At 53.9% G+C, this 13421-nt stretch overlaps 1 protein-coding gene across 9 annotated transcripts in view; it reads left to right on the top strand.

Annotated features, from left to right (window-relative positions):
- ANKFY1 (ankyrin repeat and FYVE domain containing 1) overlaps positions 1 to 13421 on the top strand; it is an 82320-nt gene that overhangs the window by 65252 nt on the left and 3647 nt on the right. For all 9 annotated transcript variants that reach the window (XM_025461947.3, XM_049110058.1, XM_035716260.2 and 6 more), the window contains 13 exons: positions 66 to 294; positions 1223 to 1321; positions 1595 to 1748; positions 2332 to 2500; positions 3206 to 3324; positions 3945 to 4101; positions 4355 to 4555; positions 5941 to 6117; positions 10198 to 10345; positions 10757 to 10847; positions 11141 to 11265; positions 12353 to 12499; positions 13208 to 13298. In XM_025461947.3, the coding sequence (XP_025317732.3) occupies positions 66 to 294; positions 1223 to 1321; positions 1595 to 1748; positions 2332 to 2500; positions 3206 to 3324; positions 3945 to 4101; positions 4355 to 4555; positions 5941 to 6117; positions 10198 to 10345; positions 10757 to 10847; positions 11141 to 11265; positions 12353 to 12499; positions 13208 to 13298 (1907 nt within the window). The remainder of the gene's footprint in view (positions 1 to 65; positions 295 to 1222; positions 1322 to 1594; positions 1749 to 2331; positions 2501 to 3205; positions 3325 to 3944; positions 4102 to 4354; positions 4556 to 5940; positions 6118 to 10197; positions 10346 to 10756; positions 10848 to 11140; positions 11266 to 12352; positions 12500 to 13207; positions 13299 to 13421) is intronic.

Genomic DNA, 13421 nt, shown 5'->3' with positions numbered 1-13421 from the left:
AGCCCTCTGTGACGGGCACTCCCATCCTGACGGTGCTCTGAGGTGGGCTGTTTGCTTCCGTTTAGGGAGAAACCCCGTTGCACACAGCCTGTCGGCACGGCCTGGCCAACCTCAGTGCAGAGCTCCTGCAGCAAGGCGCCAACCCGAACCTGCAGACCGAGGAGGCCCCGCCTTTGCCACGGGAGGCCGTATCCTCTGCCAGCTCAGTGGATGGTGTCTACCTACAGACGCCGCTGCACATGGCCATCGCCTATGATCACCCAGATGTGGTGTCTGTCATCTTGGAGCAGAAAGGTGGGTAGCTGGGGCCTCCCCACCCTGACCTGTGAACGGTCATTCTGAGGAGTTAGTTACAGAGTTCACGTTCCTTCCATTGATGAGTTATCTTGCCCCCAGATCCTTTCAGGTCATACTAGGTCAGCATGTAGTCTGGCTCCTGACCACTATTCCCTGTGTACATGCTGAGGGCAAAGCCTGCCTACCGCACCTGTCAGGTGATGGGGTTAGAACCGTAGACGACTTCTCTCTCATGTTGGGTGTTTCCCAAAGCTCTGCCTCAGCGTGAACAGTACCCAAGGACCCTGCAGCCTCAGACCCCACTTGAGTGGGCGGTTCTCTCAGCAGCCTCAGTCTCCCTGGCACGCTGGTGGCTGGGGAACCGTGGGAGGAGCAGGGGGGCCCAGGGAGCCCCTGCCATGGGGAGGCCCACTTCCCTCAGAGAGTCCTCCCCAGGTTCTTCTCTTGCCTGTCTTGGAACCTGTCCTCCTCTTGCCTCTGTCCTGAGGAATGCCAGCATATTTCCTCCCTGTTCTTACGGAAGGAAGCAGGATTTCAGGTAGAATGCATCTTTCTCTGGGTCCTTCCTGGAGAGATAAGGTAGGAATTACATATTAGGAGAGCCCTGCCAGGCCATGGTTTTGACTCCGTTTGTCTGCACTCAGATAATTATTATGTGTTTCCATAGTGGGTTTGTTTTCCTTTTGTGAAGACTCAGTATTTTAAGCTTTAAAAACTTTTATTATTCCCATAAGCTGTGCTCCAAAATGCCAGGTTTCTGGGCTTCCACTCTGCATGAGAAGATTTATGAACTCTCTCTGTACAGAGGGGATTGTATTGTAGCCAGTCAGTGAGTTGGAAACCAACTAGCTCTTAGCTCTGGAGTCCTTTAAATGTGGTCCAGGGGGTGGGGAAATCAAGTGTTTGTTTCCTTTAAAAATTTTAGCTAATGCTCTTCATGCCACCAACAACTTGCAAATCATTCCGGACTTCAGCCTCAAGGACTCCCGAGATCAGACCGTGCTGGGCCTGGCATTATGGACTGGTGAGGTGGTGCCAGAGGCTGCCGGGGGGCAGGGAAGGTGTTGTCCAGAGGCTGCTGGGGTCTGCAGACCCGCCTCCGTCCAGAGGGTAGGGGAGCAGAGAGGGAGGGAAGCGTGCAGGGGCGGGGCTCATCGTTGGGTTTGGGTTAAGCCTGTGATACCTGGTGGAAAACTGCTGGCTTTGAGAAGTCGAGGGGGTGTGTTTGTTGCAGTGAGATGTTGAACAACGGGGGAAATATGGAGCATGCGTTGGTCAGGGCCTGTTTGTGTCCCAGGCATGCACACAATCGCAGCACAGCTGCTGGGCTCTGGGGCTTGCATCAACGACACCATGTCGGACGGGCAGACCCTGCTGCACATGGCCATGCAGCGGCAGGACAGCAAGAGCGCGCTCTTCCTCCTGGAGCACCAGGCAGATATCAATGTGAGGTAGGCGGGAGCAGCTCCCATCTGATGGAAAGCATGATGGTGGACTTGTGGGATGGTGAAAGGGAATCCTCAGGACCCGGGCTCAGTACTGCACGGAGGTCAGTGCAGGACCTGTCCAGAAGCACTTGTTTAGAAAAGGATTTCGTACATAATGAAGAACATTCTTGGGGGAAAAATATAGGGTTAAGTTTCTATTGTTTCTGTATTTTCAAGGAATTTATCTGCATCGTCAGGTGACCCTGAATGACTGGGGAGTGAGAGGAGGAGGAGTGTTTGGTCAAGGAGGCAGCGTGATGGCCTTTATTGAGGTGCTGTCGGAAGCAGTTGTGCCTGAGGGGTTCCCACACGCTGGGGTGTTGGTCCATTATCTTCTGGGTGCAGTAGGATGGCTCGGCGATAGTTCCCAAAAAGGCAGAAGGGATAGATTCTACTGACAGGTTAAACTGCTCCGAAAGAATATTGATCAGTGTGCGTGAAGTGTGTTTGAAGGATACAGTGGGTTCTGGCCTTGAATGCCTGGGGTGGACGCATTACCATTTGGCTCCAGTTACAAATGTTGGTTTTGGGGTGAATGTCCTCACAGGACTCAGGATGGGGAGACAGCTCTTCAGCTGGCCATCAGGAACCAGCTTCCGCTCGTAGTAGATGCCATATGCACCCGAGGAGCAGACATGTCTGTGCCGGATGAGAAGGGGAACCCCCCGCTGTGGCTCGCCTTGGCAAACAACCTGGAGGACATTGCATCCACCCTGGTGAGCAAGCTCAGCCTCAGCCTCTGTTTACACGTGGGGATAGATTGTCACCTACAGAGTAACCACCAGGACAAGAGATCCACTGAGCAGCAAGTTGGGGCCAGGATGAGCTGTTGAAAGTCTTGTTCAAGAAACTTGCAGTTCAACATAACCTTGGCCAACACTTTGTTTTAGGCTGTTTTTATCAACACTGTCAAGAAGCGGAAGAGCCAAGGTACCTCCTCGGGAGTCCTCTCCTGAGGGTGTGCTCGGGTAAAGGCTGCCCTCACCATTAACATGGTGATAAGTCCCCCGATCCCTGGTTTGTCTTTCTTACCCAGGGGGTCCTCATTCAGCTTTCTGAAATGCCTGGAATGGGACGAGAAGTGCTATGCAGCTGGGGGTCTTACCCAGGGGGCATTGAGATGAACTGTGAGTTTCAGGTGTGTCGCTGAGGCCAGAGGAGTGTGTGTGTTTTCTGTCCCTCCTGGAACACGGCTCCCAGGGTGATGATTAGCGTATTCTTGTATTTCTCAAAGCAACCCCACAGCATCTGGCACAGAGCACATTCTAATCAGTGTATGTACCAATCACAGGAATTAGCAGTTGATTATCAACTGTATCTCACCTGAAAGAATGAACCTAATGGTGTCACGTAGAGCTCAGAGGTGGTAATAAAATGTGTGACTTTGCTGTGCAGTGTTGTGAGTAACCTGTTTTCCACAGGTCCGACATGGTTGTGATGCCACGTTCTGGGGCCCAGGGCCCAGTGGGTGTCTGCAGACGCTCCTGCACAGGGCCATTGATGAAAACAATGAGTCTACCGCCTGCTTTCTTATTCGCAGGTCTGAGAACCCTACGTGTCTCTTCGTGTCTTCTTCAGCGATAGGCCTGGCATGGCTCGGCTGGTCAGAGGGGTCCCCAGTTACAGTTGTTGGAGGGTCACTGTTCTATGAAGTCACCACTTAAGGCACTTCACCCAATTCTGAGGAGAAAGGCTTGGGTGCCCAAACGTCAGAGTCCAGAAGCTGAGCCAGTTTCCTGCCCTGGGGGCCGTAGAGGCTCCGGTAGTCCAGTCAGACCAGTTCACCCCGTGCAGCCAGGAGGTTGTGGTGGAGGAAGCCAGGTGGTCCCTGTGCGGGTCCCCCCCCGCCCCCCACCGTCTCCCCAGCAGGCCCACGTCACACTCAGGGACAGATACATGGGAGGAGCCTTTAGAGCAGTGGTTCTCAAGTGATAAATGCATACAGATCCCTTGGGGGACCTTGAAGAGTTCTGATGCCCAGGTCGCCCCCAAGACCAAGAAGAAGCAATGGGAGTGGGGCCCAGACATCAGTATTTGACACCAAGGTGGCAGCAGTTTCTGTGTTGGATGAGACTGCTACTATGCGTTCATCTGCATGCCTCTGGCTGGGTTGGAAGCCTGGCTCTTAGAGCACACCTTTCGTTTCCCCCTTGATTTCAGTGGCTGCGACGTGAACAGTCCCAGGCAACCTGGTGCTAATGGAGAAGGGGAGGAGGAGGCCAGAGATGGGCAGACCCCCTTGCATTTGGCAGCCTCCTGGGGGCTGGAAGAGACGGTACAGTGTCTTCTGGAATTTGGTGCCAATGTCAACACGCAGGTACGGAGAGTTTCTCTTTCCAGGAGAGAGATGGTAATAAACCAGGTGTGTTTGTGTTTCGGGGTCACTGGAGCTTGGGGTGATGGCAGCTGCTCTTTTCTTCTCTGGGCTTGGCCTCTTTAAGAGCTGATTTCAAACACAGGGTGGCAATACTGGTTCTCAGAACCAAATTTGGTTTGAAAGCGATCCCCTTCATATTTTTCCTGAGTTTGTTCTTTCATCTGGACATGGAAATCATGTCTTGTCCCTGCAGGATGCAGAAGGAAGAGCACCGGTCCACGTGGCCATCAGCAACCAGCACAGCGTCATCATTCAGTTGTTGATCTCCCACCCTGGAATCCACTTGAGTGTCCGCGACAGACAGGGCCTGACCCCTTTTGCCTGTGCCATGACATACAAGAACAACCGAGCAGCGGAGGCCATCCTCCAGCGGGAGTCTGGGGCTGCTGAGCAGGTGAGGGACCCGCACCCAGCTTCCTGCACCTGCCCATGCTTGGTGGAGCCCATTATGTGGAGATTAAAAAGGTGGCCATCACCAAACAGATCTCTTGGACATGATGATGTCTTTGTGGAAATTAGACTCCCCTTTCTTGAAGTCTGGCCATTCAGGTGAACTGTGGGTACCAGCTGAGATCTGGCTCCCCTGTCCTGCATCAGCCCACAGTGGTGCCAACCGGGGGGCCCTTTGAGGAGGAATCCTGTGGCCTGCATACGTGGTATCACTGGTGTCTCTGTGTGCTTTTGCTTGGTCTAACTGCCCTGGTTATGAGGGTCCTGAAGAGATGTGATTTGAGCTGGAGGGGCTTGTGGTGTGATGTTGGAGCCGCTCTCTGGGGGACAGTTTGTGAGGAGCTGTCATCATCCAGTGTAGCAGGCTCAGGCCTGTCCTCTGGATCTTGAGCAGTTGCTCAGCATGGCTGGGAGGCACTGCCCTGTGGGACAGAGGGGGTGGGAAGTACCAGCCACAGCCACTCCCAGGGGGACTGGGGTCCCCTTCCCACCCCTAGAGCCCTGTCAAGGTCCAGGAGTAGCCACTGATGACTGTGACCTGGAGACTTGGCATCTGAACACAGTGCCATCCTGACACAGTTGGGGACTGTCACTTGGTGTTTCAGTGTTTGTGCGTGAGCGAGCGGTGTGGGTGCTGGCCTCTGCCCCACTCAGCTGCTGTTGTGTGTTCATGAAGGGGAGCCCCTCACCTGTCCTCACATGCAGTGTGACGTGGGCACAGTGGACCAGAGTCCTTTGCAGAAACAGCAGTGTGTCTGTGCTCATGCGCGTGGGGGCTGTGATTGTGGCATGTTGCTGTGCCTACTTCTCACCGACATGACCGCCCTCATAAGGACAGTTTGTGCTTTGGTCCAAGTGAGCTTTCACCTGCTCTGTGTCAGCAGAGCAGTCTGTGGCACGTGGGGGCTGCTTGCCTGGAGGGTGGTGTTATGCTATAGCTTGATGAGAGAGCAGACTTCCCAACACCATGCAGGGTCTGGCGGTCACAGCAGCTGTGGCGTGAGGGAGCCAGAGGAGGGGATACCCATGGGGATGCACGTGGCTAAGCACTGCCTCTGCCTTTTCCCATCCTGCAGACTATCTGTTAGCGTCCTAACCCAACGTCTGCTGTGGGAGGGTGTGCTCTGTGGCTCTGTGCATGTGCAGGGAGGGTCTGTGGTGTGCGTGGCAGGAGGCACGTGCAGATTGGGTTCTTGGGAGGGGCCCCCTGGACCGAGGGCCTTGGCTGCCCCATCATATGCTCTCTTGTGGCCAGCACGGCTGGCCAGTGCTCAGGGGGCACTCTTGGAAGGGGGACCACAGATGTTTTGGCTTCTCCTGTTGCTGTAGGTGGATAACAAGGGCCGAAATTTCCTTCACGTGGCGGTTCAGAACTCTGATATCGAGAGTGTCCTGTTCCTGATTAGCGTCCAGGCTAACGTGAATTCCAGAGTCCAAGATGCCTCCAAGCTGACCCCTTTGCACCTTGCCGTCCAGGCGGGCTCAGAGATCATTGTCCGCAACTTGGTAAGTGTCACTGAAATGTTGCATGCAGAAGCTCTCACCCGGGTGTTTGCTGGGGTTTGTGAGTGCCTGGTGTGAATCTGGGGAAGTAAGCCAGTGCTGGGGGTGCAGAGAGTCCTGAGAGCCCAACAGATGGGCAGCTTGTGCAGGTAGGTGCCCCAGTGAGGCCTTGCGAAGAAGCAGGATTTGGGGGGTAAGGCGGGCCAGGTGCAAGGGAGGGAGGCATGCAGCAGGCGGCTTGCTCAGGGCGGCTCGGCTCGCCTGTGTGCACACGCACTCGCTACCTCTTTTTTAATAGTCTTTTTTAAATTGGGGTGTAACCACTGTATAACGTTATGTTAGTTTTTTTGTACATCATAGTGGTTCAGTGTTTGTATGTAGTGCAGAGTCATCCCTACAATATGTTTAGTAAATGCCTCTCACACAATTATACAAGTTTTTTTCTTGTGATAAGGACTTCTAAGATGCACTCTTAGCAACCTTCAGATACGTAATATGGTATTATTAAGTGGGTTCCCACGTTATAGCCCTGGGACTTCTGTGTTCTGCAACTGGACGTTTGTGCCTTTGACCCCCTTCAGCCATTTCAACTCCCAACCCCCACCCCACCTCTAGAAACCATTAATCTGTTTTCTGTATCTACAAGTTATGGTTTTTTGTTTATGTTTTAGATTCTGTAAGTGAGATCATATGGTATATGTCTTTTTCTGACTTACTGTAACACCCTCAAGTTCCATCCATTTTGTTACAATGGCAAGGTTTCATTCTTTTTGATGGCTGGGTAATATTCCGTTGTGTACCTTCTGTTCGTTCATCAGTCAGTGTACGCTTGGGCTGCTTCAGTGTCTTGGCTTTACTTGTAAATCATGCTGCAGCGAACACAGGGTGCAGACAGCTTTTCAGAGCAGTGTTTGTCCAGTGATGCAGGATCTGTACAAGCCTGGAGCCCTCCCAAGGGATGGGTGCCTGTGTGTCTGTGAGGGTCTTCACCGCGCTGTGCAACGTGCAGTATGTGTTAGGGAAGGTGGTGTCCCAGACTCGGGAGAGGGCTCCCTCTCCTTTGTGGAGAACTAACTCTCGGGAGGCCAGAAGCCGGTCTAGATTATCAGAGTTGAGGTGCTGGTTGTGCTGGTTCATTGGGTTTGTGTGATAGTAAAGGCATTTTAAAGCTTTCTTACAATGTGTGCAATAAACGTACTTCTTTATGTATTAAAAAAAAAGTGTTTTTCCTTTGGATAAATACCCAGTAGTGGAATTACTGGATCATATGGTATTTTTAGTCTAATATTTTGAGGAGCCTCCACACTGTTCTCCAGAGTGGCTGCACCAGCTTGCACTCCCACCAGCAGTGCACAAGGCTCCCCTTCTCCACATCCTTGCCAACATGTTGTTTTCTATGTTGTTGATTTTAGCCATCCTGACAAGTGTGAGGGGATACCTCAAGGTGGTTTTGATCTGCACTTCCCTGATGCCAAGTAGTATTGAACATCTTTTCATGTGCCTGTTGGCCATCTTGATGTCTCCTTTGGAGAAACATCTATGCAGTTCTTCTGCCTGTTGTAAAATTTTTTTTTTTTAATTTGCTATTGAGTGGTACTGAGTTCTGTGTGCACTTTGGATATCAGTTGCTTATCCTATGTAGGATTTGCAGATATTTTCATTGGTTCAGTAGGTTGTGCCTTTTCACTTTGTTGACGACTTCAATTTCCTTTTCTGTGCAGAAGTTTTTTAGTTTCTGGCCTGACTTGTTTATTTTTGCTTTTGGGAGTCAGATCGAAAAATCAGCACCAAGACTGATTTTACCACTGATTTCTTTCTTTTGATGGCTGGGTAATGTTCCGTCATGTACATTCCGTCCGTTCATCAGTCAGCGGACGCTTGGGCTGCTTCCGTGTCTTGGTTTTACTTGTAAATCATGCTGCAGCAAGCACAGGGTGCAGACAGCTTTTCAGAGCACTGTTTGTCAAGGAGCTTACCACCTCCTCATTCTCAAAGCTACCCAGAGAGGTGTAGGGAAGGTTTTACCTCTTACAAAGGAGAGAATGTAAGCTCAGGAACAACTTTCCCCCAAGATAATGGGGTAGTCAGGAGTGTGGCTGGGATTTTAGCCTTTTCTGTTTGGCTCCGAAGGCTGCCTTTTCCAGTACCACAGAGTGCCACCCGCCATGGAGCAGTCTGAGCAAGGAAGCAGAGACTGGGAAGTCTATGTGCTTTCCCTAGAAAGGTGTGGTTGAAATTTGGGGGAGGGAGAGGTGGAGAGGAGGGGCGGGTAGGGACCAAATTATGCATGTGACACTTCACACCAAGAACCGCAAGCAGCCTTTATCTGTTGGGTGGAGAAGCCAAGCAGGTGAGCCCGGGGCATATCCATTCCCCGACCCTGGATGCTGTGGTTGCTGCTGTGTCCCACCAGCCCCAGCACCTGGTGCATGAGTAGCCAGTGGGCACTTGACCCTTGGGTGGTGTCCTGCCTTCTTTTTCTTCTTTTTTTAAAATTAAATAATCTGTATGCCCAAAGTGGGGCTTGAGCTCACAGCCCTAAATGAGCTCTACCAGCTGCACCAGCTGGGTGCCCATGTCCCATTTTTGTTTTTGAAAGATACTTTTTTGAAAACCTTCGTGCCTTATTACATGTTAGAGCTGAGAGAGTTTTGACCTCTGTGGTGGGGTGTGAGGGTGTGGGGCAGGGTCACGTGTGAAGAGCCCAAGGGGAACCAGTTCCTGGGAGTGGGCTGGAGAGCGATTGGTGGGGGATCTGGTGGGTGTGGGGACTGGCCAGGGAGGCAGAGGTGGGCCTCAGAGTCCGGCCATGTGTCCATCGATCAGAGAGACTCGGGAGGTGAGAAAGTCATGGGCCCCTTCACCAGGGTTGCACCACTGCCTCTGTAAGGCCTGACCTCACAGCTGATGCTGGAGCCTGTTCACGTTGGAAGAATGTTTTTGCCCAAACCTCTTCCCGTCTCCCGGCTAAGCTCCTCTGGGTTAGCTATGACTCCCAGTGCACACAGTACTTGCAGCCGATGTCCTCCTGGACCCGTGGGTGCTTTCACTGGGCGCCCGGAGCTCTGGACAGGCTGGGACTTGGAAGTCGGGGTCTGCAGCAGAGCTGAGCAGGGCCTTGGTCTCCCAGAGGCAGAGTGCTGCATGGGGGAGAGGCCAGGGTGGCCTCAGGCTGCAGGGTGGGCATGGTGGGCTGTGGTTGCAGCCCGGAACCCTGTCACAAAAGGAACATGTGGACAGGTATTGTCAAAGGGTCCTTCCTGCTTTTGATTCTATAATTTTTTGTGTTTATTTCTTTCTTTTAAAAATTAATGTAGGAGGGAAACCTGGCTGGCTTAGTAGGTGGTACAGGTGATGCTTGATCTCACTGTCGTGAGTTCAAGCCCCATGTTTGGCATGGAAGTTACTTAAAGATAAAATCTTAACAATAACAACAAAAAATAGTGTAAAAATAGTACATGCTTATTGTGGGAAAACATGAAGCATGTGAGGATAGGAAGCAGGTCTTGTCTCCCTTTTGCCCCCCATTTCTCTGAGTTTGGTGTCTCTGCTTTTACAAACCCTCATGGTGTGTGTGCACGCATCCTCCCTCCCTTCCCCCGTCTCTCTCTCACTGCAGATAGGGTCGTACTGTCTTCTAACTGGCCCTTTTTGACTAGAATATCCTAGACCTCTTTTCATGTTATGTCCCAAATCTTTATTGTCTTATTGACTATTCATTATATCATTTGAATGTACTGTAATTTTCCTGACTGAATCCTTTCTGTGACATGGTTTTGCTCCCATAAGCAGTGCACGTCCTTATGTAGAACAGCGGACATCCCTGCAGTCCTGCATGGTTAGATCAGCAAGTCCGAAGTAGAGTTTCTGTGTCCTAAGGAATGGCTTTCTCATACCCTGAGAGTTGCCTAGGATGCATCCTGCTGGCTTATGCCTGCTGGGGAGTGGGTGTGAAGCCCCCGTGCTCCCAGCTTTGCCGGCCAGGCCTTCCGCGGGTGTCAGGAGACAGGTGGGCTTGGTCCCCGTCAGGGGGACCTTCGCTGGCTGTGGTGTAGAGACTGTTCATGTAATCAGCTTCAACAGCTTCTTGCAGGAGCCAAAGTGAACGAATTAACCAAGCATCGCCAAACCGCCCTCCATCTCGCCGCCCAGCAGGACCTGCCCACCATCTGCTCTGTCCTCCTGGAGAATGCAGTGGACTTTGCTGCTCTGGATGAGAATGGAAATAATGGTAGTTGCCAGTCATTCCCCTGTGCCCCATGCTCAGTGCCCCGAGCGGTCCCCCTGGTCTGGAGGTGGAGGTGCCCCCGTGCCCCGTGTGCTACCCTCCAGGGAGGCTGGTTTTATAGCAGCAGAGTTGGGACAGCGAGGCTCTGGGCTGCGAGGCTCATCCCTGGGCAGCTTCCCATTGGCATGGTAACCCTGGGCCCCTAACGTGGTTTCCCACAAAACCATTTAGTCTTGCCTCTGGGCTGTGGTGGAAGCAGATAGCACAGTCTTAGGAGGCTGCAGGAGTGACTCTGGCATGGGGTGGTGGAGCCTGGAGGGGCTGTGAGTGGGCATGGGTACTCTGGTGTGTCCCCTGTAGAGGGGGTTTTCTGCATGGCACCCGGGCGCTCACGGTAAAAGGTTTGCTCTCCAGCTCTTCATCTTGCTGTCATGCATGGTCGGCTCAGCAACATCAGGGTCCTCCTGACTGAGTGCACCGTGGACGCTGAGGCCTTCAACCTGCGGTGAGTGTGTGGGCTCCTGGGAGGAGGCCTGGGCTCCCCACCCTGCCTGCCCCTCCCAGCTGGCAGTCACTGTCCTGCTGGAGCCTCAGTGCACTGTAGAACTGGCCCTTGGGGCACTTGACCAACATTGGTACCTTGGAAGTTTCTTTTCGAAAAATATTTTGTAGAAAAACTTTCATGACCTCCTGTGTGTCCTTAAATTTATCCGGTGTCACAGAGTTCAGAAAATGACATCTTTTGTGTACGATGACCATGGCTCATCTGTACCCAACTTTCCCATCTTGCTTTATCAGAGGCCAGTCGCCGCTGCACATCCTTGGACAGTATGGCAAAGAGAACGCGGCCACCATCTTCGAGCTGTTCCTGGAGTGCATGCCTGAGTACCCTCTGGACAAACCGGATGCAGAAGGAAACACAGGTATGTTGGGAGGCTCCTGCTTCGTGGAAGAATGGGAGCCCAGGCACACGTGCCATTCCCGAAGGACCCTCTGCCTGGTGTGTTTGGGCTGGGCTCCTGGAGCATCTGTCACTGATGCCCGCTGGGGTAGGCAGTGTCTGACATGGGCACATGCACGTCTGCAGTGTCTGCAGCCCCAGAGCATCCTCGTGTCCAGACAGCCTGCCCGCCTGCTGTCATTGTCCCCATCTGCCCCTTGTGCCACGGTGTGCTCACCCTCCCTGGGCCCCCCCATGCTGCTCTCGCTGCTGCAGTCCCTGCTCATTTGTGTAGCTGTCACCACGTTTTTGACGTAGTCTTGTATTTATATTCTCGTGGAAAACCCGCTACCCCACGTATGTTAAGTAGCACAGGGAGAGTGTCCCCATTTTCCAAATAGGGAAACAGCTGGAACCCAGATCCTCCTTGCCGAGCCTCACTTCTGCCATGTTCCCATTCACCCTCCATCCCACCACACTGACATCGTTGGCCTTCAGCAGAAGTGTCACCAAGGGGTGTCCCAAACCTTAGCATGGGACCAAATATTTTCTCATCAGCTCTTGGCCTCTGTCCTATGAGGCCGGCGGTGATGGGCCTGAGGCTGAGGGACCCACACACCCCGCAGCCGGTGCCACTGTCCAGGACCCGGGAAATGGGCAGGCAGGCACTTCATGTCTGGGCTCCCAGTGACATAGGCCTGGTTCCCAGGACTGGCTCGGTCCTGTTCTGGGTGGTGATGTGGGTCATTGTAGCCTCTCTGGGCTTCTCCCGTTGGATTGTACCGTGTAGAGAATTAGGTGAAAATGTCAATGAAGGGTGTGGGGCAGGTGCGTGACGGGGCTGGGTGGGGCCATGGCAGCAGTGGGCAGCTGAGACCACATGTCCCTTGGTGGGGCTTTGCTTACTTGTCCGGAGCTGCATGCCTGGCGGGCTCCAGGGCAGCTCTGTGACCAGACAAGGCTGCATCCCCTAGAGGCCTCCCCAGGGTGTCTGTGGGGACTGCGCTCTGTGCCCTGCCACTAGGCTGGGCCAGACTAGAAGGAGCCCGGCCTGTGGGTCTGTTTTCCAGTGCTGCTATTGGCCTACATGAAAGGGAACGCCAACTTGTGCCGCGCCGTCGTCCGCGCTGGGGCTCGCCTCGGGGTCAACAATAACCAAGGAGTCAACATTTTCAACTACCAGGTGGCCACCAAGCAGCTTCTGTTTAGATTGTTAGGTGAGTGGCCCTTTCCTGCCCCTGCAGGGTGGACGCAGACCCTGTTCTGGTGACCTCTGAACCCAAATGCCGTGTGGATCTCCGTGAGGGTCCCAGCAGTCCTGCGCTCCCCGACCCCATCCTGTGGGCAGGACTCCCTTGCATGGCCCCGGCAGCTTCTCTACATACCCCTTGTCCCCTCGCTGACACGGGCCACCGCCTCCTCCAGCCCCCACTCACCCCTGCCCTGCCTCTTTGCGGTGAGGGGCAGAGGCTTGAGCTCACCGACTGCCAGGAACCCTGGGAGCTGCCACCCTGCTGAAGGTGCCAGGCGCTGACTCCTCATGCTGTGCCTTCCCTGTGAGCTCTGGTCGCAGCTTCCACAGCTCACACCAGGCCTTGCCCCCTCACTCTGCCTCTCCTGCCACCTCCTCTGGTGCCCGCGCCACCACCACCCAGCCAGCTTTGCCCACTCCGTACAGCCACCAGGGCTCACAGATCTGCCCCTCCTTCGCTGGCTTGCCCACTGTGCCCCCCCCCCCCCCCCCCCCGCCCATGCCACGCTGTCTCACCACCTGGGGCCTGGCCCCTTCTGCCCCAGGCCACCTGCAAGTGCTGCCCCAGGGCACTCCCCCGACCATCCAGAGCGCCTTACTCCTTCACCCCTGGGTCACTGAGAAGCCATCCCTCCATTGGCTCCATGGCTCTGACAGGGGTGGGTCCTTGCAGATATGCTGTCCAAGGAGCCTCCGTGGTGCGACGGGTCTACCTGCTACGAGTGCGCCGCCAAGTTTGGAGTCACAACTCGCAAACATCACTGGTAAGCCTGCGAGGTTGTGGCCACGGGGCAACAGCTCTTCTGCCCATGTCCCCGCTTCTGCCTTACACCCTGACGCCAGGAAGCCAGGCCCTGAGCAGGGATGGGGGCGCTGGGGGGGTGCAC

The sequence above is a fragment of the Canis lupus genome, chromosome 5 (assembly GCF_003254725.2).
Source record: "Canis lupus dingo isolate Sandy chromosome 5, ASM325472v2, whole genome shotgun sequence".
Lineage (NCBI taxonomy): Eukaryota > Metazoa > Chordata > Mammalia > Carnivora > Canidae > Canis > Canis lupus.
Note: the sequence above shows the minus strand (reverse complement) of the source record. Positions and strands in the feature narration are given on the sequence as shown.